The 26,706-nt window shown below is 37.9% G+C and overlaps 1 protein-coding gene across 3 annotated transcripts in view; it reads right to left on the bottom strand.

Moving 5' to 3' along the window:
* Window positions 1-26,706, bottom strand: part of Invs (inversin) — a 143,566-nt gene that overhangs the window by 112,559 nt on the left and 4,301 nt on the right. For all 3 annotated transcript variants that reach the window (XM_021200447.2, XM_029539492.1, XM_029539491.1), the window contains exon 3: window positions 10,570-10,736. In XM_021200447.2, coding sequence (XP_021056106.1) covers window positions 10,570-10,736 — 167 coding nt within the window. The remainder of the gene's footprint in view (window positions 1-10,569; window positions 10,737-26,706) is intronic.

Raw genomic sequence — 26,706 nt, 5'->3', positions numbered from 1 at the left:
GTCAAATTGCTCTGGCTAGGAATTCAAGTACAATATTGAATAGGTAGGGAGAAAGTGGGCAGCCTTGTCTAGTCCCTGATTTTAGTGGGATTGCCTCTAGCTTCTCTCCATTTACTTTGATGTTGGCTACTGGTTTGCTGTAGATAGGGGCCTTGAATTCTGCTGCCTCTGCTGGGGTTAATAAGAGAGATGGCAGGGGTGGCCCCGAATGGACCGGAACCAGGGAAACTTTGGTTTTAAAGCTAGTTTATAACAATAGTTGTCAGCAATAGTCAGACCTGTTCTCAATTCTTGCCAAGCCCACTAAGCAAACAAGCTCCTCTGCCTAAGTCCAAACTCCCTCACTATATCTTGGAGATACTTTGGAATGTTTTGCTCCAATTTACCAAGGGACTTTGATTCGGAAATCATTCACTCACCCCATAAATTTGACTGTATGTGCCTATGTGTACAAGTATGTAGATATGTGTGCACACTGTACATGTAGAGGCCAGAGGTCAACCTTAGGTTTTTCTTCAGGAACTGTCCATTTTGGTTTTGTTTGAAGCCAAGGTCTCTTACAGTTTCAAACTTGTTGATTAGGCCAGGTTTGCAACAGAATTCTCACATAGTTCTTCTCCCTTTTTTAACTGTCTCTTTGTAAGCTTATTTTGCTTAAATTATTCTTCAATATTAGTGCTTCTTATATTAGATCCTGTTTCCCCTCTCTAGTTCACACTTGGGCACAGCAACTCTTATGACCTATGTTTATACTAAAAACTCTAGTTCAGACCTCACTTTGCAGATCCAAACTAGCATAGCAAAAGTCATGGCAACTGTCAACTACCAAGATACTCCATAGGGACCAACACTCAGTTCACTCTGAACTCAGTAACTTTTCTTGTCATATTCCTCCTTGCTTATTATATCCTAATGGTAGGATATAATACCTAAAGCCAGTAATACCAATTATATCTAGACAAGGCCATGTACTGAAATTGAGAAGAGTACAAAACAGGAAAGGATGTGGGTAGATCAGAGCAGCAGTTCTCAGAGAGTTTTGTCACCACCGCTGTCTTCACCTTGGAACTTGCCAGAGAAGTAACTCTCTTGTTTCAGGTTGCCTTGACTAATTTAAAAATGCGTGAAGTAGGCCCGGAAATCTGTGTTTTCATAAGAAGTCTAGGAGGACTATGCATATCTAGTTCTAAAAACTCAAGGGTCAGATCCTGGATTAAGGCTTTCATATTGTTCTACAAACTCAGGTGAGATTTGTGACCTTAGAGTTTACATGCCCAGGTCAGAAACCATTGTTAATTCCATCGTCCCTGATCTTACCTACAGGTAATGATTACAAAGTTCTAGACATTTTACCATTGATGAATAATACTTTACATACAACAGTATGCACAAAGTACAGGACATATATATCTTAAGAAGACAAAGTGATACATTTTCATGGAGCTAACACACAGACTAAAACCCAGAAGATCTCCTGCACCCTGGAAAGCTCCACACTCTCAGGTACTGCATACTCTGAAGGTAACCACAAATCTGATTTCAGCCACCAGAGAGCAGTTTAGCCTGCTATTGAAATCCCTATAAATAATACACATATTTAAAAAGTAATCTATTTCATTCAACATAATGTCTATGAAGCTCACTTATGAGACTATAGAGACCAACCCTTCGTTTTTTCAAATTTTGTAGCAGGAATATCATAGAAATGTATTTTCCTATTTCAGGTTGATAGATATTTGGGTTATTTGACCTATTATTAAAATACTGGAGCAGGAAGACATTTCAGTGATACAGCAGTGATCTAACATGCAGAATCCTGAGTTTAATTCTCAGCACTGCAAAAATAGAAAAGAATTTTTTTTTTTTTGCTTCTATGAATAAATCCTTGATCATTTCAAACAACGTTTGGTAGAAAGAGGAGCTCATTTACCTCATGTATTACTTAGACTTAAATTTACAATTGTGTCTCTAGTAGGTAGGTACAGTTTTCCAGAGTGGATGCACCAGTTTACACCTTCATGAAATGTTGAGCACTTTAGTTGGTCCACATTGCCACCACCAGCCTCTGTGTAGAAACTGTCTTGCATTTTCATTTCAGACATTCAGATGACTGAGTAGTGGTATCTTAGTATGGCATTAATTTGCATTTTCCTTTTTTTGTTTTGTTTTGTTTTTCGAGACAGGGTTTCTTTGTATAGCCCTGGCTGTTCTGGCTACACTCACTCTGTAGTCCAGGCAGGCCTTGAAGTCAGAAATCACCTGCCTCTGCCTCCCAAGTGCTGGGATTAAAGACATGCCACCACTGCCTGGCAATTTGCATTTTCCTAATTACTAATGGTGATATTCCTTTTCATGTGTCTTTGGGTATTTTTCTATAATCTTTAGTGAACCAGGGCTACATGATTCAATACAAGTAAATCTCAAAACATAATACTCAATTTTATAAAGCTGGGGAATAATATGTATCATATCATACCATTTATTTAAAAATTTTAAGCACATAACATAATGTTCCTTATGTGTGTGAGTGAGTGTATGTTGGAAAAATATTCATGAAATTGAAACCACCAAACTCAATCTAACTTAGGAGAAAGAGAAATAGGATTTTAGATAGTAAGTTGATTTTAAGGACATTTATTTAGCTTCATTTAAAAGAACTTATATAAAATATAAAATAATAGTTTTACTTCTAAGTGTTAGGCACTTGAATGTCTTTCACATTACTTCCTATTATACCCATATGCTTATAATCTTCATTAACATAAAAATGAATAAGCTAGAGCCCACACATACGCAAAGGCAATGAGAACAGTGAATTAATTTTTTTTAAGAGAACTGGAGATGAAGCAATTGCCTAATATGCATGAAGTTCCAAGCCCAACCTTCAGCATTGCAGAGAGAGAGAGAGAGAGAGAGAGAGAGAGAGAGAGAGAGAGATAGAGAGAGAGAGACAGAGACAGAGACAGACAGAGACAGACACATAGACACAGAGACAGACAGAAACAGGTAACAATTATCTACAGATAATGAATTCAAAGTTCTAGACATTTTAACATTGATAAATAATATTTTACATGAAATAATACACACATAGTACAGGACACAAATCTTAAGAAGACAGACACATTTTCATGACTCCTTATCCAATGTCAAACTAGAAAAGATCCAAAGAGCCATGTGTCTGTAACAAGTACTAACCCCTCTGTGGTAGCTGATGTTTGTACCTATGTTGCAATATGCCATCAATACCCAGAGTAAGCTCCAGTCCCAGGTGCTCTAACATGCCTGGGATTATTGGATCAAAGGTTGGGACACAACATCTGTCCCAACACCACAGGGAGTAACTGGGACCAGCAGGATCCAGGGAAGCAGGAACCCCTCTCGACCAGTGGCATGGGTTCCTTCTGGTCTGGGTCGGAGTCCTGGGCAAACTTTGGGACCAATCTCTGCAGCCAGTCCCACAACACCCAGATAACCTCCACTCCAAGGTGCTCTAACATGCCCAGGATCCCCAGATTCCAGGGGCTTGGTCACACCAGAATCTCAGGGTTCCAGAGGCATCTTTACTCCCAGGGCTCTGACACACCCAGAATCTCAGGATCACAGGATCACAGGATCCCAGAATCACAGGATCCCAGAGACAGCTTGACTCGGAGGAGTTCTGACACAACCAGTATCACAGGAAGACCAGGCTCCAGTCAGACATAGACAAGGCAGGGAGCACTAGAGATAACCAGATGGCCGGAGGCAAGCGTAAGAACAGAAGCAACAGAAACCAAGGTTACGTGGCATCATCAGAACCCAATTCTCCCACCATAGCAAGTCCTGGATATACCATCGCACTGGAAACAAGATTCGGATCTAAAATTACTTCTCATGATGATGATAGAGGACTTTAAGAAGCACATAAATAACTCCCTTAAAGAAATACAGGAGAACACAGGCAAAGAGCTAGAAGCCCTTAAAAAGGAAACACAAAAGTCCCTTAAAGAATTACAAGAAAACACATGAAGGAAATGAACAAAACTATCCAAGATCTAAAATGGAAATAGAAACAATAACGAAATCACAAAGGGAGACAACCCTGGCATTAGAAAACCTAGGAAAGAGATCCAGAGTCATTGATGCAAGCATCAGCAACAGAATACAAGAGATGGAAGAGAGAATTTCAGGTGCAGAAGATACCATAGAAAACATTGACACAACAGTCAAAGAAAATGCAAATGGCAAAAAGCTCCTAACCCAAAACATCCAGGAAATCTAGGACACACTGAGAAGACCAAACCTAAGGATAATAGGTATAGAAGAGAGCAAAGATCCCCAACTTAAAGGACCAATAAATATCTGCAACATGCCTAGTAGCAACAACACTGGTAACATATTCCTAGAAAGCACATATCTCCAACAAATTAAACGCTTTAAGTTTAAGTTCTCATAACTCCTATAGAGAAGATAGGGAGTATTAGCCTACCTATTCATCTTAAAGTTAAAGAGATTAAGGCATAAAAGTGCTATTTATATGTAAATTAAATGCAGTTTTATAAAAATCTGCTTATCAAATCAGAAAGAAAGGTGATGGAAAATGAAAAAAAGAATAAATATATCTATTTATTTAAATGTTAACATTTTTGAAGTCAATATCTTTCATAATAAATTTATTACTGATTCATTCATATGTATTAAACAAATACTGTCTATTAAGTGGAAAGAACTATGCTAGAACTGTAGTTATAAAATCAGCTTTACTGGGGGGTGGTTAAAATTCATTCAAAGAAACATGTTAAATGTACTAGATCTAGAAGGATTCAAAAATAAATAAGATAACGTGCTTGCCTGGCATTTCAAGCTCCTTTTTTTTCTTAAAGCATAAAATAAACATTATTGAACATAGTACTACCGGAAGATCCAGCAATACCTCTCCTGGGCACATACCCAGAAGATATTCCAACTGGCAATAAGGACACATGCTCCACTATGTTCATAGCAGCCTTATTTATAATAGCCAGAAGCTGGAAAGAACCCAGATGTCCCTCAANAGAGGAATGGATACAGAAANTGTGGTACATTNACACAATGGAGTACTACTCAGCTATTAAAAACAATGAATTTATGAAATTCTTNGGCAAATGGATGTATCTGGAGGATATCATCCTGAGTGAGGTAACCCAATCACAGAAAAAGTTACTTGATATGCACTCACTGATAAGTGGATATTATCCCAGAAATGTAGAATACCCAAGATACAATTTGCAAAACACAAGAAAATCAAGAAGAAGGAAGACCAATGTGTAGATACTTCATTCTTCCTTAGAATAGGGAACAAAATGCCCATGGAAGGAGTTACAGAGACAAAGTTTGGAGCTAAGACGAAAGGATAGACCATCTAGAGATTACCCCACCTGGGGATCCATCCCACAATCAGCCACCAAATGCAGACACTATTGCACATGCCAGCAAGATTTTGCTCAAAGGACCCTGATATAGCTGTCTCCTGTGAGGCTTTGCCAGTGCCAGGCAAATACAGAAGTGGATGCTCATAGTCATCTATTGGATGGAACACAGGTCCCCCAATGGAGGAGCTAGAGAAATTGCCCAAGGAGCTGAAGGGGTCTGCAATCCTATAGGAGGAACAACAATATGAACTAATCAATACCTCCTGAGCTGTGTCTCTAGCTGCATATGTAGCAGAAGATGGCCTAGTTGGCCATCTTTGGGAAGAGAGGCGCCTTGGTCTTGCAAACTTGATATGCCCCAGTACTGGGGAATGCCAGGGCCATGAAGTGGGAGTGGGTGGGCAGGGGAGCAGGGTGGGGGGAGGGTATAGGGGACTTTTGGGATAGCATTTGAAATGTAAATGAAGAAAATATCTAAAAAAATTTGAAAAAATAAAAAAGAAAAGATTCCTATCTCTCCAGCCCAATAAAAACATTATTTTTAAAATTATTTTTAAATTTAAACATGACAAAAAAAGAAACATTATAGTTACAATGAAACATAATGATGTACTAACAGATATACACGAAATACTATGGGAATATGTTTCTCCACTAATAAACCTAAAAGCTAACAGTGTAGTTTTGTATTATAAAGAAACATAATAGCATGAGCATGGATATAAATAATAACACTTACTATTCATATGCTATGACTGTTGGTATATGCTAAATGCATTCATTATAGGTAGATGGGTCAGCTGTACGAAAGTTGTCCATCTTGTATTCCAGTACAGTACTAGTTTTGTAGTACTTTTGATCTACATCTATAAATGAATCACGGTCATATGCATGAAAATTGATAGCTACACAAACAGTAAATACATGTGTGTGCACGTGGAGGCCAGAGGCCAACCTGAGGTACCACTTGTCAAGTGCCATCCACCCTGTTTTGTACAGGATTTTACAGTGGTTTGGGGCTTACCTATGAGGCTGGGCTGGCTGGCTCTGCCTGCCCCTGCATCCACAGTTACACAATCATGGCTACCTAGAAAATGACTTGCAACTATGTGTTGAGTCAGGATTTCCACGGTGTATCTATTAGATTCAATTCCACTCCATTGGCTTGACTATAATTCCTCACCTGGCACCTAAGCTTTATTCCTCTTTCAAAGAAGCTTTGATTGTCATGTTACTCCCCTTAGATACATCAATCACGTAACTTCAAATTTCCTAAATGGATCAATTGTAGAAAGAACTTTTCACTAGAAAAAAAAAAAAGGTATAGGGATTGCATTGTACAAAAGCCTCACACCAGCACACAGCTGATATATGACTAAATTAATGAATTTATGTAGGCAAACTTAATTACCCATATATTTTCAAGTGAGAATGGATCCCTGCACAAAAATCAATTTGTTATGGACTAAAAGACTTAATCATGAAAGAAAATGGATCATTAAGAACAATAACTGCTTAGTCTTTCCACCTCGCAGGTGCTGTTTCCCGCCAGGTTTCACCAGGCCCTACCTGCAGCAGCAGCACAGTGTAACTGCTGACAGACGGATGGGATCTGCAGCAGGATTTCTGGGTTCCTCCTGCATTGTTCTTTCCACCCTAGCAATGCCACTTATATCCTGGTTTCTTCAAACCCATGAGACTGTTAGGGCTGTATCATCTGCATTACAATTCGGAAAAAGCCTTTAAAGATAAAGGCCAGGCTGACTGCCATACTCTTTGTACAAGCTGGTTGTCTTTCACTGGGAGATCACAGAGAGAGAGATAGAGATAGAGATAGAGATAGAGATAGAGATGAGAGAGAGAGAGAGAGAGAGAGAGAGAGAGAGAGAGAGAGAGAGAGAGAGAGAGAGAGAGAGAGAATCATGTGTTCTCAGAAACAGGATGTCTTATCGGACTTGGAACTTATCTCCATATATTCTTAAAAAATATTTCTTGCTGGGTGGTGGTGGCTCATGCCTTTAAGCCCAGCACAGCACTCAGGAGGTCGAGGCAGGTGGATCTCTGTGAGTTCAAGGCCAGCCTAGTCTACAGAGAGAGAGTTCCAGAACAGTCAAAGCTACACAGAAAAACCCTGTCCTGAAAAAAACAAAAACTAAAACTAAAACAACAACAATGAAGAATCTTGATCATCTTATTTCTGCTTATTGTGTTTATTTTAGATTACTTAAAAATGGAACTTTGTGGGAAGCACAAAATCAAACATAACACTTGTGTTTGACTAGACAGAACAGGGTACTAAAGAATAATTCCAACTCTTTCTCTGGAAAGTCTAGTAATAAATATAACTTAATGACATACCACTGCTCGCGGCAATCATGTAAAAAATAAATAAAGCAAGAGCAAAAGGAGGGTGTTAACTATGAGATCCTTGAAAGAACATGAAATTTGTAATACATGTAATCAACTATAGAAGTTCTAACAGTACATCTTAATTCTATTTCCTCACTGACACTATTTAAAACCATAATTAAAATATCAAGGCTAGCAAGATGGTAGCTTGAAAGAGAATGTACCCCATGGGAAGGGATATTTGGCTGTTTTTTTTTTTTTCTCAATTTTTTATTAGGTATTTACTGCATTTACATTTCTTTTTTTTTATTAGATATTTTCTTTATTTACATTTCAAATGCTATCCTGAACGTTCCCTATACCCTCCCCCCCCCCCCCGCCCTGCTCCCCTACCCACCCACTCCCACTTCTTGGCCCTGGCATTCACTTGTGCTGGGTCATATAAAGTTTGCAAGACCAAGGGGCCTCTGGGAAGGGATATTTGAACACTTGGTTCCCAGTTGGTGGCCATCTGGGTATGCTTAGGAGGCGTGGCCTTGCTGAAGGAGGTGTGTCACTAGGGGTGCCACTCTCAGTTTATTCTTCTGCTTCCCACTGTGGGAACTCCCAGGATGTGAGTTCTCAGTTGCTGTTACAGGAACCATGCCTTCACTTTGCCTCTGAACCATCAGCCCAAACAAACTTTCTCTTTCAGAAGCCTTGGCCATCAGGTTTCATCACAGATGTAGAACTGTCATTAACACAGTAAGCAGAGGCATTTGCTGCACAAGGTTGGAGACCCTCAGATCTGAGTTCAATCATTAAAACCCAGTAAAGGTGGAAAGAAAGAACTGACTTTGACATCCACATACGCTTTGTGGCATGTGTGTCTATACACACACCATGCATACACAACACACAGTAAGAATTTTAATAATTAAAAAACATAATCAAAACAAGCGCCCTGGCTTGGTGGCTTACACCTCCAATTCCAGCAGTAGGGAGGCTAAGGTATGAGAATTGCCACAAGACTGACGGCAGTCTATGCTGCACTGTGAGACACTCTCTCACAACAACAACACACACACACATACACACACATACAGCCACCACCCACTAAAACAAAAAGAACTCACAAAACTAATAAACAAAAAACCAAATTAACACTAAAATAAGGAGTGACAGAAAATAATGAGTTGCATCTGATAAAGCTAACTTAGCTGAGGAGGCAAGCCCCTGTGTTGGCCATGCTGGTCACATCAGTTCTCTAGGAAGTCATAGTATTAGATCATCAACTTAATCCTACCTCACCCTGTCCACCAAAAACCAAAACCAAAACCAAAACAAAACACAAAATCCCTTCCTAGTGTCAGGATCGTCCCATCCACATTTTCAATGGCGTCTCATGCAGGCAAGACTGCTCCGGAGTTGAGAGCACTGGGTGCTCTTCTGCAAGTCCGGAATTCAATTCTCAGCCACAGTGGCTCAGAACCATGTATAAGCTCTGATACCCTCTTCTGGCATGCAGGCGTACGTGCAGACAGAGCACTCATATAAAAAAAAATACACAAATAAATAAAATTTTAAAAAGTTTGAGTCTCCTACCTAAATGACTCACAATGAGAAGTCTAAATAGCACCAAATTCTTGATATTGTATCCATTCCTATTTTTAAATAATAACAAGGTAAATATAGTTATTTTCCAGGGAATAATTTTGTTAGTTGACAAGCCAAGGTGAAAGTTTATAAGAATTTAAATAGCAGTTAAATCTGAGGTTAAAAATGAGAGTTGTTTTTTTTTTGTTTGTTTGTTTTTTGTTTTTTTTTGAAATTACTGTAATGAAAACCCATTCAGGAGAAGTAAGTGGAAGCAGGCTGACAGACCTCCCTGTGAGTGCACCATGAGCGGCAGAGCTTAATGTCAGCCTCTGTTTATGCATTCAGCACATGGAGAGGCATTTTCCTAACCCTTCAATTAGTCAGCTCTGTTTGGTCATATTTCTAAATGAGAAATACCACTACTAGCTTATGCTTGATCTAACAAATGTTCACTGTTTTTTATTACAAAAATATGAAGTCTGATGTAACAAAAAGAAAAATAACATGAACTAGAAGAATGTCTTATTAACCAAAACTTCATGGAAGGAAAATGGTTTTTAGGCAAGTCTTTACCTTTGAAGCTTCTTATTTTATCTTTTTACTATGGTTCATCTTAAAAATCTGAACTCTGAACCTGGTGTAGTGGTCCACGCCTTTAACTACAGCACTTGGGAGGTAGAGGCAAGCAGATCTCTGTGAGTTCCAGACCAGCCTGATCTATAGTGAGTTCCAGGGCAGCAGAACTACATAGTAGGACCCTGTCTCAAACAAACAAACAAACAAACAAACAAACAGATCTGAACTTTTGTTGCAACAATGACTTTCAAAACTTTAAATTACATTAATCAATATAACTTTATATTTTTAAAAAGCTAAAAGTACAGTAGAAAATAAATTTCTTTATGGGTCTAATACCACAAATTTCTACAGGGAATGAAACTTTTAATTCAAAAAGTAATATTCATGAAGGAAAAGCAAACATTCCTAACCATGAAGATCATGTTCATTTCTAGTACTAAGCCCAGTCTCTGAAACAACAAATACTGTTGTTTCTTTTGAGCCTTTGTCTTCTCTCCATACATGGACATTGTGTGTGGACTGTCCTCAGACCCAGTTTATAGACTATTGTTGGGGAAGCCCAGAAGCCTACGTGTCTGTCCTTTGTCATGTGTTTGTTCATTGCACAGTTCCATCAGTAAAGTGACAAACAGCCACACAGTTTCCTCTTCAAGGTAATTTGACTTCTCACCTTTTGAGCTGCAAGGTGGAGGGCTGTTCTCCGGCTATGGTCCGTTTTGTTGACATCTGCTCCTGCTTTTAGAAGAGCATCTGCACAGTCCAATCTGTCTGCCAACACACAATACATAAGTGGTGTTCTCCCAAATTGGTCTTCTTTGTCTTTGAGAACAGAGTTTCCTACAATACAAGAAAGGGTGATATTTAATAATTGTCCTTATTACTAATATAAGTAGGAGATATAATTTCTAAATCCTTATTATTGAGTACTGTGCTAATTCTACTGTATATGATTTCATTTTAATTTAGTCTAGGAGGTAGATAGTAGCATTCCTGCATTCCTGACATCTGAAGTGTAGAGAAGTTTACTGATCCACACATCTGCATACTGAGAGTAGATGGCAGAGAAAGTCTGAGACATAGATGGCCCTGCCACATGATTCTGACTATTCCTGCTCTTCTCTGCACACAGATGAAAAGAAAATACACCATTCTCCTGCCTACTGGGTGCTTGGGTTGAGCCTTGCCAGCTACTTACCCTAAATTAAGCAAAGGATAGCAAAGAGGTATTCTCTTATTATTTCTTACAGACTAAGAGAGGACACGGAGAGGAGAAGCCTAGAGAAGACAGTTCTTTAAACTGTCTACAGGATCATGGGCAACCTGACCAACTCCTGTGAAATGACTACAATCAGGATAGCAAACTCTCCAGAAACTGAACTACACATGGAGTCCTGCCCAGCTTCTAACCTGGAACAGACAGCCCAGAAGTAGGAAAGGCCAGATGAACCTATAAGGGATCTGAAAACTAAGTTGACACCCTTGAACTGAAGTCTATAAAACTGAAACAGAATATTATTCTAAACCAAAACTGGTTGTTAATCTTCTAAAATAAAATAGATAAAGAGAATACAGTCTCTTGACATAAAATGTCAAAGGCATAGTTCTAAATTACTAGATAACTTGAATTATGAAAATATCAATAAAAGAATAACTGTGATAATCCAGACAATATTTAAGATAAATATTTCAAAATTGCTCCAACAATCATTAATATTCTTGACACAAATGTGGAAATAAGTCTCTGGAAAGGACCAGAAATAGAAATATAAGCCAATGGAAAAAAGTGTAAATATTTATTGAGATACATACACATATATGTTATATTATATAATACTATATAGTTATATAGTATATACCAAATACATATATTTAACAGAATCTCACTATGTAGCCAATGGTGACCTTAAACTCACCATCTTCCTGCTTTAGTCTCCCAAGTGCAGAGGTTGCAGGTGTGCCATACCATGCTGGTGCATAAAATGACAACTTTCTAATAAACAAATGTATAACCAAATAAAATAAGCAAAAGTAAAACCTCATCAAACAGCTTAGGCGCAGAATGGAGATAATACAGGGACGAATCTCCAAACTTGATGACAAACCAACAGACGTTATTCAATTTGAATAACAAACACTGAAGACACAAACAAAAAGATTTAACAGTTTTTGAGATGTATGGGGTCAGTAACAAAATAACAGTAATACATCATCAGTGTTTCAAGAAGTAAGAAAAACAATAAAATACTAAAAATAGTTGATCAACTGGGAAGAAGGCTTGGTGGGTGAAGCAGTTGCCACACAAGTATGAGGTCATGAGTTTAAATCCACAAGACCCAAGTAAAAGCTGGACACAGTAGCATGAGCCTGTAATCCTGCTGTTCCTGTTTCAAGACATGAGGCAGAGACAAGAGAACCACTGGAAGATTCCGGTCACAGAGCCTGCTATACACAGCAGAACACAGCCAGGCCCTGTCACAAACAAGGTGGATGGTGAAGACTAATTCGCAAGGTTGTTTCTGACCTCTACCTGCATGTGCCATGACAAGAACTTTTGCATGTACACACAAACACACATGCAAAATTTTAGAAAATATAAAATAAAAATAAAAGTACTATTTAAGAAATAATGGTTAGACATGGCCCAAATTTGTTAAAAGACAAAGCTCTACAATTGAAAGAAGTTCAGAAACAATCAAATTAAATAAATCCAAAAAAAATCTATGTGGAATCAATCAAATAAAACTTATGAAAGCTGAAGATGAAGAAAGAAACCATGAAAGCAGTAAAGAGGCCCAACACTCACTGTGGGGAGCAGCCATTCAAAGGACAGAATGTGTCCCACTTGAAACAGAGGAGGCCAGGAGGCAGTGGCACTCTTCAAGACAGCAAAACTGTCAATTCATAATTCCTAGTTAAATCTTTCATGAGCAAAGTTTGAATGAAGAAAACAGAATTTAAAGACAGTCCTCATAAAGTTAATGTAGAAAGTTCTTCAAAGAGAAAGGAGGTGATTAAAAAAACCTAGAATATCAAGAATGAAGAAATACAACTGAACATGAACAGTATCTGGGAATACAGCAGACTATTCTTTTATGAATTATGTTTTGATGAACGACAACCCAAACCCCAGTACTATATGATATGGTTCTCTATTTATGGGGGCAAATTAAATTGGGGGTTTGTGAGGCTGTAGAGATGACTCCGTGGTAAAGTGTGAGCACTGCTCTTGCAGAGGACCCAATTTTGATTCCCAGAACCTATTCTGGGAGGCACGGCATAATCTGCAACTCAAGTTTCAGGGGACCAAAACTCTCTGCCTCCATGGACATTGTGTTCACATGTACTCATGAACAGAACTAAAATAATAATAAAAATAATCTAAAAATATCTGTATGAGCACACACATGTACATGTATGCATGATATGGCACACATATGGAAGTCAGAGCGCAACTTGTGGTTGTGGATTCTATCTTTCCACCATGTATCAAGCATCAGGCTTGGTAGCAAATGCCATTACTCACTGAGCCTTCTCACCAGCACTGTAGAGGTAATTAAAAAAAAAACCACTAGAATAATAATCATAACAAACATATTATATAACAAAGATTAATGTGAATATGAAAAATTAAAATCTTCATGTGCTATTAGAAGGAACATAAAATGGTATCACCATTTTGGAAAACAATTCTTCAAGATAAACCCAGAGTAACAACTTAATGCAACGACTCCACTCCAAAATAGATACCCCAGAGAAATGAAGTATGTCCACGCAAAAGCAGGTTCAAAAAAATGCCTCATAATAGTACTATTCATCATAGCTCCAAAGTGGAATCTCAAGTGGTCAGCTGATGAATGGATAAACAAAATGCTATAGGTCCACAAACTGAAATAATATTCAACAAAAGGAATGTGGTCAAATATATACATAACATAGATAGACCTTGAAAACATGTGCTAAGTGAGAGAAGCTGGTCCAAATATCATATGTTGTACAACTTTACTTCTATGAAATGTCTTGAACAAATATATCTATTCAAACAAAGTGTACATTAGCAGTTGCCTTTAACTTTGAGGAATTTGTTGGATTTGAGCTAGTTCCAGATGAGGTGCATACGATTTCTTAGCAGGAAGTGGTAATTATTTTAATGTTAAGTATGTCAATAAATAAAACCATTAAATTATATGTTTTTGATTGGTAAAATGCATGGAATGTGAATTTTATCTTAATAAGAGCACTTAGGGGTCAGAGGTTAAGTGCACTCACTGGCTGCTCTTCCAGCGATCCTGAGTTCAATTCCCAGCAATCGCATGGTGGCTCACAACCATCTCTAATGAGATCTGATGCCCTCTTCTGGTGTGTCTGAAGAAAGCTACAGTGTACTCATTTACATAAAATAAATAATTCTTATAAAATAAAAGTACAATTAGGAAAAGGTTGGCTACATATAAGTTAAAATGGGATACTAAAACTGCTCAATAAATGGAAAGGAAGACAATAAAGAGGAAGGCAAAGAAATTAGAAACAGAAAAAACACATAAACTGAAAAACCTAAATCCTAACACTGCAATTACATTAGATTTAATGTTATATAAGCACACTGATAAAAATACATGAGACAGGAAATAAAAAGACTGAACTTCATGCTAGTTATATAAAAATCCATCCACTATATAATTACAAACGGTTAAAAGTAAATCAGAGCCAAGACCTAACATGCAAACACTAATAAATAAAATTGATGTAGGTTAATATTTAATAAGGTAGACAACAGCAAAGATAACTCTGTGGATCAAATGGAGGCATTCTATAACTATAAATGGGTCAATACAATGAAAAGACATAGTAATGTGAAATGTATATGTATTAAAACAAAGCTTTGAACTATATAGCAAAACTGCTAAGCTGGAAATCTCTGAAAGATTCAAATTTGCCTTAGTAACTAACATTCCTCTCTTAAAAATAACAACAATCTCTAAAATCAATACCTGTAAGGATAAAGAAGCAAACATCATTATAACACAGCATGGACCAACAAATATTTATTGAACATTATGGAATGATAACCAGATACCATAGAACATTTTCCAAACAGACCCAGAGTAAGAGAATTAAAGGACTGAAAACCTACCAAGTATGTTTTCTGATAGTAATACAATTAGGCAAATAATAAATAATAGAGCTGTAATAGGAAATCATCAAATGCTTGTGAACTAAACATCATATTATTAAGATAGCCCATGGATTAAAGAGAATTTTAAGGGAAATTTTAAAACATTATTAAGTGAAAAATATAACCAATACAGGCTTCTTGCCTTACACATAGGGAAGCTTCCAAGGAGATGTACAACACCGAAAGTTTACATAAGAATAGACGACCTGTTTCAGACTGATAATCTATGCTTCTACTTTAGTGTACTAAGAGCAAATTTAACCTAAGGAAAAGAGAAGGCACATAATAAAAGTACAAACTGAGATCAGTGAAATTAAAATGAGAAAAATAAGAGAAAAATCAATGCAGTAAAAAGCTCTTGGAAAATAAAATAAATCTGCAATTGAACTTATCACTAAGAACAGATTATACTAGAAGGGACACTGTTGTAGTAAGTGATAGAACATTTGCCTTGCCTACATGAGGCCCTAGCGTCAACCCCCAACATTGTAAAAATAAAGTAACACAAAAGCCAGAGTGAAAACAGATTTCCAATACAAGGAACGAAAGAAAAATTGTCAGTACAGACTGCAGAAAGTTTGAAAACAAGGTAACATCATAAAGAATTTTATGCCCATAAACATTTAATCTAAGAGAAATAGTTAGATTCTATGGAAGATGTAATCTATTAAAGGTATAGATATCTTCAATGGTATTTACAGGAGGCAAAATTCTGTTATGGCACCTGCATTGGTTTGAATGAAAAGTATCCCTCATAGGCTCATATATTTCAACATTTGATCCCCAGTTGCTAGAACTGTTTGGAGTGTTATAGAACCTTTAGTATGTAGAGCTTTGCTAGAGGAAGTATATCAGTGGAGTGTGTGTGTGTGTGTGTGTGTGTGTGTGTTTGAGATGTGATCTCTCAGCTTCCTTCTCCTGCCATCATGCCTTCTCCACCATTATGGAAATAGCACTCTGGAACCATAAGCCAAAATAAACTGTGCCCTAAGTTGCCTTTGCTCAGAGTTTTAGCACAGGAACAAAAACTAGTATAGCAACTGAGATGCCCACTTCCTAGAACACATGTCCTGTATGATCCCCTCTTCTTAAGTGAGGGGGAATCTATGGATGTGGTAGGCTATCATTCCCATGATTATCTTCTGCTTTGTGGCAACTGTGATGCGGTTTAAAGATATAATTAATCATTGAACTTTAAGCAGTTATTCATGAAAGATTTATTTGAATAGTTTTTTATTGACTGATTGATGACTGATCAGAGTGGTTCTGGGAATCAAACTCAGAGCTTAGTACATGCTTTTCATATATGCTACCAACAATCTATACCTTCAACCACTTGGTCTGTTTTTTAAGATAATTTAGAGATGAAGTGAGATATTGAGATGAAGGGAGATGAGACGAGGTAAGATAAGATGAAGAAGAGGGAGGGGGAGAGAGAGAACGAGAGAGGGAAGTTGGGTTAAAGAGAAGGAGAGAGGGAGAGAGAGAGAGAGGGAGAGAGGGAAGGAGAGTAAGAGAGAAGGAGAGCGGGAGAGAGAGAGAGAGGGAGAGAGGAAAGGAAATTTGAATCAGGCAAGACACTTAAATGCTAGCCTTAGAGAAGCAAGCTGCCATAAATGTTAAAACTACACAAAAATTAATTCTGCCAATGTGTACTTGCAAGAGAATTCTGAACCTCAGGCAAGAGCCACCCTTGCGGACAGTCTGTCAGCTCAGCTAAGCAATGTTTAGATTCCTGATCCACAGAAACTGCAAGATGAAAGTATTTGTTGGTTTAAACTAAATCCGTATTAATTTCTTAGGCAGCATTAGAAAACTCTTACAGAATGTTATCTGTGAAAGAAATCAACATTAAAGTTATTCTTTCCTATAAAGTAGTGTTAAGATAATAAGTATAAAAATCCTTCAAAGCAATTTCTGTACAAAAATACTTTTAAAATTATTAAGGATAATATAAAGATAGAAATTTATTTCAAGGACTGCTGATGTAACTCAGCAGGAGAATACTTGCCTACCAAGTGAGACTTGGCTTCCATCTACAGCAATGAGAAAAATAATTTTTGAGTAAAACACTAAAACCGGAGCACTTTATATTGTATAGACTGAAGACACAGAGCTACGGTAATGAAGATGGTGTGGTAACAGCCTATAGGTCAATACAGCCTATGGATCAATAAGCAGATCTGAGAGGATCTGACATAGACTTGCATGTATCCGATTCATTGGTTTTTACAAAGCTGCAAAGGCAAACCACAGAGCAGCATTTTGAGTACACGGAGCTGGAAAAATCTGGCTTCCATAGGCAAACCAAAACACAACGGAAGCATTTCTACCTAGACTTTGCTACCAGGTTAGGCTAGTATAGCAGGGGAGTATAGATTGAGTGACATAAACCTCAGGAACTTATTTAACATCATTCTGAGTATGGAAATCTAAGATCAAGGTGCCAGCAGGGTTTGGCTCTGGTAAGGGCCCTTCTGCGTGGCACACTGAAAAAAGCCAGAGAGCTCTCTGGGTTCCCCTTTATTTATTTTTAATTTAATTTAATTTTTACTTATTCACTTTACATCCTGTTCACTGCCACCCTCCAGGTCACCCCCTCCCACAATCCTTCCCCTATCCTCCCCTTCTCCTCTGAGTGGTTGCCTCCCCCCACCCCCCAAGTATCTTCTCATTTATGAGAGTTCACTCCCCAAACCTAAATTATTTCCCAAAGTCTATGGGTTAGGATTCCAATATATGAATTCTAGGGGAACATAAATATATAGTCCTTAAGTAGCACAGAAGAGAAAAATTACTTCCAAATAAACCACAGATTTAAATGTACAACTTTGAATACCTTTGTGACCATTATTAAACATTTTTTTAGATACGGTCTCAAAATAATCCATAAACAAATTAGATTTTACCCTAACTTAAAATTTTTGTGTTTGAGAAACACTGTTAGAAAGTAAAAAGACAAGCATAAACTGGAAAAATGACTAATAAATAAATAATAAATAAACTGGAGAAAATATTTGTAAAACACAATTCTGTTAATATCTTTTTTTCCAGAATAAAGAACTTCTGCAACCAAGTAATAAAAAGATAGATGATTAAAAAAAAAAAAAGATAGATGATGAAATTAAAACTGTGCAGAACGTGTGACAAGACATTTTACCCAATATGAATATGAAAAAGTTCACAACACCATTAATCCATGGGAATGTAAACCGACCCGTGATGTGTTACCACTGCACATCCGCCAGCACAGCTAGGATGTAACCCAGACTAACAGCAAATGCTGAGGAGGAGAGAGAACTGCTAGTGCTCAGACAACTGCTAGTGCTCAGTGCAAACCAGTGCAGCAGAGCCATGGCTGAAGACACTTATTCTCCAAACAGACACTCGCCACAAGGCCTAACAGCCCCCTACACCTACATCAAGGAGAAAGAAAACCACCAAAGCCAGTGTTCACACAAAACCCTGCCAGTGGGTGTTTATGGCACTTTATTTATAACGGAAAGAAGTAGAAGCATCCCAATTACTGTCTAGACAGTGAACAAACAAAGTACACTATGCCTACATGTAGGACTCAGCAAGAAAAAGGAGCCGGCCAGAGGCTTGCCCCACATGATGGAACTCAAACACTTCAGGTCAGGTAAAAGGAATCAGTTTCAGAAAGTCACATAGAACGATACACTTACGTGGTATTTTGGATAAAGGAAAATTGGAGGGTCAGAAAACCAAAGGCTGGAATGTGTGGAGGGATACACTACGAGAGGCCACACGGGACCTTGAAGGCATGGCAGGACTGCTCTTTATCTTAAATATTATTATGTGTGGTTGGGATTACATACTTCTATTTGTCAGAAACTAAAATAATTGTATATAAAAAGGGAAGCTCACTATATGATATGCCATTAAACTTAAAACCACCACCTCCACCACCAAGAGCCATGCTTCTTCCATGACTTTTCAGTGAAATCTGCTTCTGTCACAGGTAATGATGGTGACCAGGCATGTCTACACTGGCGGACAGTAACTGCACACACACTGTGTGTGAGGGAAGGCAGTGGGCCTGAACTTTGCTGTTGGGAGGGGCACTGGACAAATGAAATATTTTATTGGAGGAAACAGCAATGTTAGATAAAGAGAGCACATGGTGCTTCTGCCAAGGTTGTTTTGTCCCTGAATTTAAGCTATTAGGATAGATTTTTTTTAAATATACCTTTTGAGGTTGTAACATATGTTTTTCCCCTTTCCTTTCCTCTCTTCAAACCTTCCCATGTACCCTAACTCTTCCTTTCTTTCAAATTCATTCTTTAGTTGTGTGTGTTGTATGTTTCCTAAAAATATAAATACAGCCTTCTCAGTCCATAGAATGTTACTCTTATGTGCATGGTTTTAGTGCTATTTTTTTTACTGGCTAACCAATTATTTCTCCCCATCTCATCCTTCCTCGGCTGACTGTAGTTCTCTGCTTGGAATGAGGTTCCTGAGCTGGTCCTTTCCACTGCAGTGTTAGTGTTTAAAGGACTTAAGCACATATTCTAATCCTGGGAGTCCTGGGACCCAGAAGTACTAAACTTTTCAAATAACTTACTGTTTTTGTATATATTAGTAACAAAACAAAGAGGTCACTGTTTGAAATTCAAATATTCAAATACAGCCAGGCTGTGTATATTTCCTATAGGAGGAATGTTGTCTTTTTATGTTGGTTTTGAAGAGGGAAGCAAGTTTTACATTTGAGTTAACATGTCTGACAACAGTAGTATCTATGAAAAAGTCATGTTACTAGTTATTTTCTCCATGAGGGTCTTCAATATTAAATCCAGAGATTCCACAGAGCTACACCTCATTTATAGGAAAAGTCTCATTTTAGCCCAGACTCATGACAGACCTAAAATGTAGCCTAAGTATGCAGGATTATTTCATTATCCGAGCCCTGGACAGCAGGGTAATGTTTATAAAGAATATGCTGTAATAAGGCTAGTTTTGAGTTGTCTTTCATGAGAAAGGGGTACTCTACAGGTGTTAATACTTGCTAGGGTTCCATAAAGATAGAGGTATTCAGATGACAATGTTCATAATATTATAATTCCTCTTAAAGTATGATTTCTCCTTGGAAGCTCAAGAAAGCAAACTTAACTAAGAACTATTGTCACAAGAATAATAAAGTATACTTGAAATGTAAATAAAGAAAATATCCAATAAAAAAGAAAAAAATTTTAAAAAGACTTTTAATTAAAAGTAGAAAGATCAATCAATAATTACAGCAATGATGATGGCATATAACTGTTTAATTAAAGGGGCTGATTGATGATCAGAATAAACTGTTCAGATTTCCTGTCTTAAAAAAAAAAAAAAGAATAAAGTAAATCAAGGGATCACTACACAGGGCATAAGGCTAATTGATTAGGCTCCTCAGAGTCAAAGTGAAGCCAGCACCAGGGGGTTAACACATTGTTCTACTACTTAGGGGAGAACTCTTTAGGCTCAGAGCTGCCTCCTCCTTTGTCTTCTGTGATACAGAAAAAAAACTTCACAACTGACTTCAATCCCTGACAGACTTTGCTTTTGTTTAACTAGTGGTTATACTTCCCTAAAGGGAAACCTTAATTGGGTTATGCCACCACCATTCAATGTGTTGTGCCTTTGAGGCAAAAGTTGTCTATTTGAGGAAATTGAAAGTATACATCCTTTATTCACTACTGAAAAAAATATATTGTGGGTCCTGCCTTGAGTCACTTGGGGATGGGATAGGGTGGGGCACACATAATGACTTTCTGGCTAGTTTCTGAGTAATGAGGTTCAGGGTTTTGGGGCCTAAATGAAGTACCTGCAAGAGGGCTTTATCTACTTATGCTAATCTCTTTTTATTTTCTTCAATTATAACATAAGCCAACACTGATCAACTCCACACGATAATACTATTTTGGAGACAAAGCATTTCGGTGCCTGGGAATTTTAAGTAACACTGACACGTTGTTATGGAGGTGGGACTTGAGAGAGGCTGGCCATCCTCAGGGACAGCTAACATAGAAGCAGCTAGTGTGCCTTACGGTGGTTTTAATTATTCTGGCAGCAGTGGAGATGGCTTCTCTTCCATGACCAATTGGTGCTTGTTCAGCTGGGGCTGGCCTTCTGCAGTGTCTGAGCACAGCTCGGAAGGCCTAGTGGAACTGTCAGGAAGTCACTGCTCCATCTCACTCAGTCATTGCAAGGCTAGTTGACACAGCAGAGTCTGAGTGGCTACTGGCTGGTCTGTGAGGAAACCTGAGCTCCAGCTCTAACTGAGAAGAATGCCATCACTAGCAGTGACAGTTGTGTCAATCCACAACTGCTCTATCACAGCACTGCCCTGCAAAATAAACAATCCCCAATGATATGCTGCTGCTTGTTCTAGCATGCCACCTTCACTGATATCACGGCTGCCGTATTTCATCTGCCTTCACTTACCTTCCCCACTCTTCATACTGTCAGTCTAGGGAAGGCATTTGCTGTCACGAGGGTACTCCAGGGTTTATAAAATGAGTCTAAGGATTTTTTTTCCCACTATAATCATTACAAACATCTTAAAAGATCTCTTGCATCCATGACTACTTCAGAATTGTCACACCTGGAAGACCTGTCCCTTGGATTTTGCTGTTGAATATGTTCCAAAAGTTATGCTATAACTATATGGCAATCTATTGGCTTTCCTTTTGAATCCTGAAGATTTTATTTCAGATCTATTTTTCTTTTCTGAGGATAGGTCTATGAGCTTTACAACACTGCCAAAAGAATCTATGGTCCATGCATCCTGATGTGTGTATGAACCCAGGCATTTCACCTCCCACCTTCCCCCAAACATAATGTTAAGACAAATTTAATCTAGATAACCATTCAGTACATCAGCAAAGGTCTAAGGCTAGACTGTTCTTCCTCCCTGATTCTCTACATTTATGGATGGAAGTACATGTGTGTGCAGAAACATAGACCCATACAGTGAAGTTCCACGGGTTATTACTTAGAAGTATGGATTCTAGACTCAAACTTCCTGGCTGCACTCTCAGTTTTGCCACATATAGGACAAATAATTTTAACCTCTCAATTTCCTAACCTATGAAATAACAAATAAGAGTTCCCAAAACTCAGCTGGGCATGGTGGCGCACGCTTTTAATCCCAGCACTTGGGAGGCAGAGACAGGTGAATTTCTGAGTTCGAGGCCAGCCTGGTCTACAGAGTGAGTTCCAGGACAGCAAGGGCTGCACAGAGAAACCCTGTCTCGAAAAAAACCAAAAAAAAAAAAAGATTTCCCGAAACTCTTTGCATGTATTGTTAAATTTGTTGATGAGTTACAAAATACATAACAGTGATTGATACATAAACCATGACTATGAAGGCTAGCTAATTTTATTACTAATACTAGCAAGTATATTCATGCACATAGTCTTCCTTTGGTGTCCAGGGGAGAATGGCTCTGGCCTCTCTAGTTACCAATATCTGTAGATGCTCAAGTCCTTTATGAATACATCGTACTAACTTACTGTACTTCCATATTTCTTAAATTATCTCTAGATTACTTATAATACCTAATACAATAAAAATGTTTCAGAGTCATTTTAGAATACTGTCTAAAGAAAAAGACAAAAAAGACTGTACATTGTACAGTATAGACAAGTTTTCCCCCCCAAATCTCCAATCTTCAATTAGTTGAATCTGTTGGCAGAGGGCCAACTGTGCTTTAATAATCACATTTATAAAATATAAATCATTAAATACTTTGTTATAACTATTTTATATTTTATAAAATAGTGAACTTAATATTTTATATTAATTTAAGGTAAAGGTTGAGGTAAAGGAAGAAATACTTGAAATAGTACCCAGACTGTGCCACTTACAGGGCTCAGTCCATATCCAACTTCTTCAGAGATGCTAAGTGGGGAAATGATTCAGAGAAATTATGCTTGCTCGTAAGGTGGACAGTGTAATGAAAGCTGTAGCTGAGCCAGAGAGATGGGTCAGCGGGTGAGCTAGGAAGTGGAAAAGGCTAGGGCAGCCATTTGTTAGGTGCAACAGCAAGGCCTGCTACTAAAAAGATGTTTCACTCAGAGACGGCCTCTTCAGTTTCCTCCAGGACAATGGACAGCTCAGAAAGGATTTGATTTAATTAGTTGTGTGAGTAGAAAGAGACAGTCATCCGTTTCCATGGAAGCAAACGCATCCTGGCATACTTCTCCATGGAAACAGAGATGGGAAAACAGAAAATGCTAAAGTGAATGAAGTCACTGAGCAGCTGGTGAACAAAGATCCAAGAAAAATAATTCATCAGTAGTACTATGACACTAGTGTAGGAAAGAAAAATAGCACATATGTAGCGATCATCAAACATGTGGTATGTAAAAAGATGTTTAAAATAGACTGAATTTAAGATGGAACAGAACAGATATTTTAGCATGAACATACAGAAGTTGGGAAATGCCACAGAATAAAGGTGTGGCTGCATGCACAGAAAACACAGTGGTACAATGCAGAAAAGACCAGCAGTGTCCCTCAGATAACAACAAGTCAGGACTTCCTTGGCCAAGGTGACAGAAAACAGGGACCAAGCAAGGAATGTATTCGCTCTATACTTGTTATGTTATGTTTTTTATTTTTTAAGAATTTTCTTTTGGGTATATTAAACTATTTAAAAGTTTCAAGTTTTACTTTTTTTTTTCTTCTTCTTCTTCGAGACAGGGCTTCTCTGTGTATCCCTGGCTGTCCTGGAACTCACTTTGTAGACCAGGCTGGCCTCGAACTCAGAAATCCGCCTGCCTCTGTCTACAGAGTGCTGGGAGTGAAGGCGTGAGCCACCATGCCCCACTAAAAGTTTCAAGTTTTGCAATGATACATTTAGTTAATTTTTATGAATGAACTAACATAACCACACATTTTGTTTTCTTTTAAATATTTTATTTTTCATTAAAATAATCAAGAAGTCATTTTATATGGTTCTTTTTTTCTTGAGGTACTGCGATTCAAGTTTTTTCCACCTCAGGGAATTTTGTCTCAATCTGTCTCTCAATTAATTTAATTCAACTCAATTCAATTTTAGGCTTGGCCCTTAAGGTAGTCATAGACTACTGGGAAGAAAACATAATTAAATAACAGTTATAATATTTATCCATTTCTTCAACAAATATTTCTCACATGCCTACTATGTGTCAAGTACTGTGCTAGATATGGAAACAAATTAAATATTCAGTCTACTCTTACAGAAGTCACTAGATTATGTGGAAGAGAAAGACATTACAAGAGTCATTTATATACTCTCTATGATGGAAGCCTATAGAGTGCCAGGAGAGGATGCAATGCAAAGATTGAAGTGAGATTAGATTGTTGGAGCAGTTCTCTTTGAAGAAGTAGCTTTATGGCACAGAGCATAAAAGTGATTGAGAGTTAGGCAGACAGACAATAGCAGGTAAAAGCCTTGAGATGGAAAAGGGCTTGGCAGACTAGAGAAACGGAAAGAAAGCAAGTTTTCCTAGGAAACAACTTGTGCAAGGAGAGGCTGGAGGGGCAAAGAGGTATAGCGGCCTTCTAAATGTTGTTTCAAGCATGATGACAAGAAATGAAAGAGTTTATAAGCCAAGAAAGACTGTAAGCATACAGGCATTTTTTTTCAACTCAAACAGAGCTGAAACAGTCAGTGCAAATTCAAAAAGGGCAAAACTACAGTATGATTATTATAAAGCCAAGTTGGGTGTAGGGGTATGACAAATCTTTACATGGGCCAAATCCTGGACTTGACTCTCAAAAAGAGAAAAGAATGAGCAAAAGGAGGGATACATGGCTCAGTCTGTAAGAGGCAGACGATCAGGATCAACATCATCCTCAGTACAATGGGAGTTTGAGGTCAGCCTGGGCTAAATGAAATGCTGTTTCAAACCAACACTGGCAAAACACTAAAGTGACTGCTGGGGTAATAACAACGCACTGTTCTTTAACTCTGATGGAGGTTACATCCTAGTTTGCTTGTCTGGAACTGTGTTCTCTGCTTTTGAATGAGACATCGCACTATCCTGGAAAAGACTGTCTCTTCAGCCTCTTATGTCCTAGTGTATGATTCTGACCTTAATTTTAGTCTACCTCCTTCATAAATTACTTTCTTTGCACTCACTCTCTCTGAGAATTAGACTTTCACTGCAAAGACAGTGTCTGCCTTCTAACCACCAAGCAAACTATGCAACTGCTAAGCTCTGAAGAGCCACACTCTGGCAGCATCTCTGGTCGATTCTGTGAGGCAGAGATTTCTATCTACTCCATATACCTTTGTACTTTTATAATGAGTAAGATTTTATGTTTGACTTCCTCATTTTACAGATGTGGCAGTTTAGCTGTGCATTAATATAGTTGTGAGGGCAAGAGATATAGCAATATGTACAGGCAGATAAAAGGACAGAGACGGTATTTCTAACTACTAGCAACAATAGCACATTTAAATGTTATTGGGAAAAATTTCTAATAGAAGAATTAAAAAAAAGGCTGAAAATATATCATCATAAGTTTAACAAAGTGTAGTAAATTCCCTGGGAAGAAGAGATGGTCAGAATACAGAACTTGGCAAGAAGAACTGGCCTTTGATAGGAAACTGAATATTTTTTTTTGTCAGGAAAAAAAAATAAGTGGATAGGTACAAATATAGGGAGACTTGTAGATATCATTCTACAAGATGAGGGAATTCCTACTTAATGCCTCCTTTTCTCTAGGGATCACACAGTATCATCTGAGAAAAGAAGCAGGAGCAGCAGGGAGCTGAGGTTTCAGCAGACAAGGAAGGTACCAAGCATTCACAACAGAGGGCTGTAGTATTATAGGCAGTTGAATGTAGAACAATTTCTGAAACAGGGATTATAAGTAGGCATATTATATATTTTCAAGTTATGACTGACTGCTCTGGAGTTGCCAAGGGTATATAAATTAGGTCCATCCAGATTTGGAAGTATGATAGCTAGGTAAAACAGGATGTGAGCAAAAATGTGAATTTTTCCTGGAGAAAGCTTTAATAGTAGACTAAGTAATCAAGGCTGAGTAGAGAGACAGACAAATATAGAAACTGAGGTTAAAAGCTGGGGAAGATAATAGGTTGGAAGGCTCAGGGAGGCTTCTCATTTGTAAGTGATGTAGAAGTGTTTTAGTTCAATGACAGATCATGATGAAGTGATGTGAAAGTCCCAGACGTCAAGTTCCAAGGAGGAACTATGGATATAGGTAACTTGAGGTCAAGTGAGGATAACGTGTCTGAAAGAGGGAGAGGAATGTTTGTAGTGCATACAAAATTTGAGACCATTTATTTCATCCTTAAAGAAGTAAGAATTTATTTGGTAGTAGAGAACAAAGCAAAATGGTGGTGGTGGGGAGCTGGGTATAGAGGAACGTCCCAAATAACAGAAACACCCTTGAGGTGTACGTGAGGTTAGAGTTCACAGGTAGGAAGTGTGGGGATGTAAACTGAAAATATTCTAAAGAAACAAGAATGAAGGTTCAAGTATTTTCGAATTTACTGTCCAAGTAATCAATTATGACAGCATCAAGCAGTAACATCTATTAACATTACAAATAATGTTTATTTTTATTTTATTTGTTCTCTTTTGAGATTTGTGATTATGTGGGTTGGGGTTTTCAAC

This window comes from Mus pahari, chromosome 6 (assembly GCF_900095145.1).
Source record: "Mus pahari chromosome 6, PAHARI_EIJ_v1.1, whole genome shotgun sequence".
Classification (NCBI taxonomy): Eukaryota; Metazoa; Chordata; class Mammalia; order Rodentia; family Muridae; genus Mus; species Mus pahari.
The sequence above is the reverse complement of the archived record's forward strand: the minus strand, read 5'-3'. Positions and strand labels throughout refer to the sequence as shown.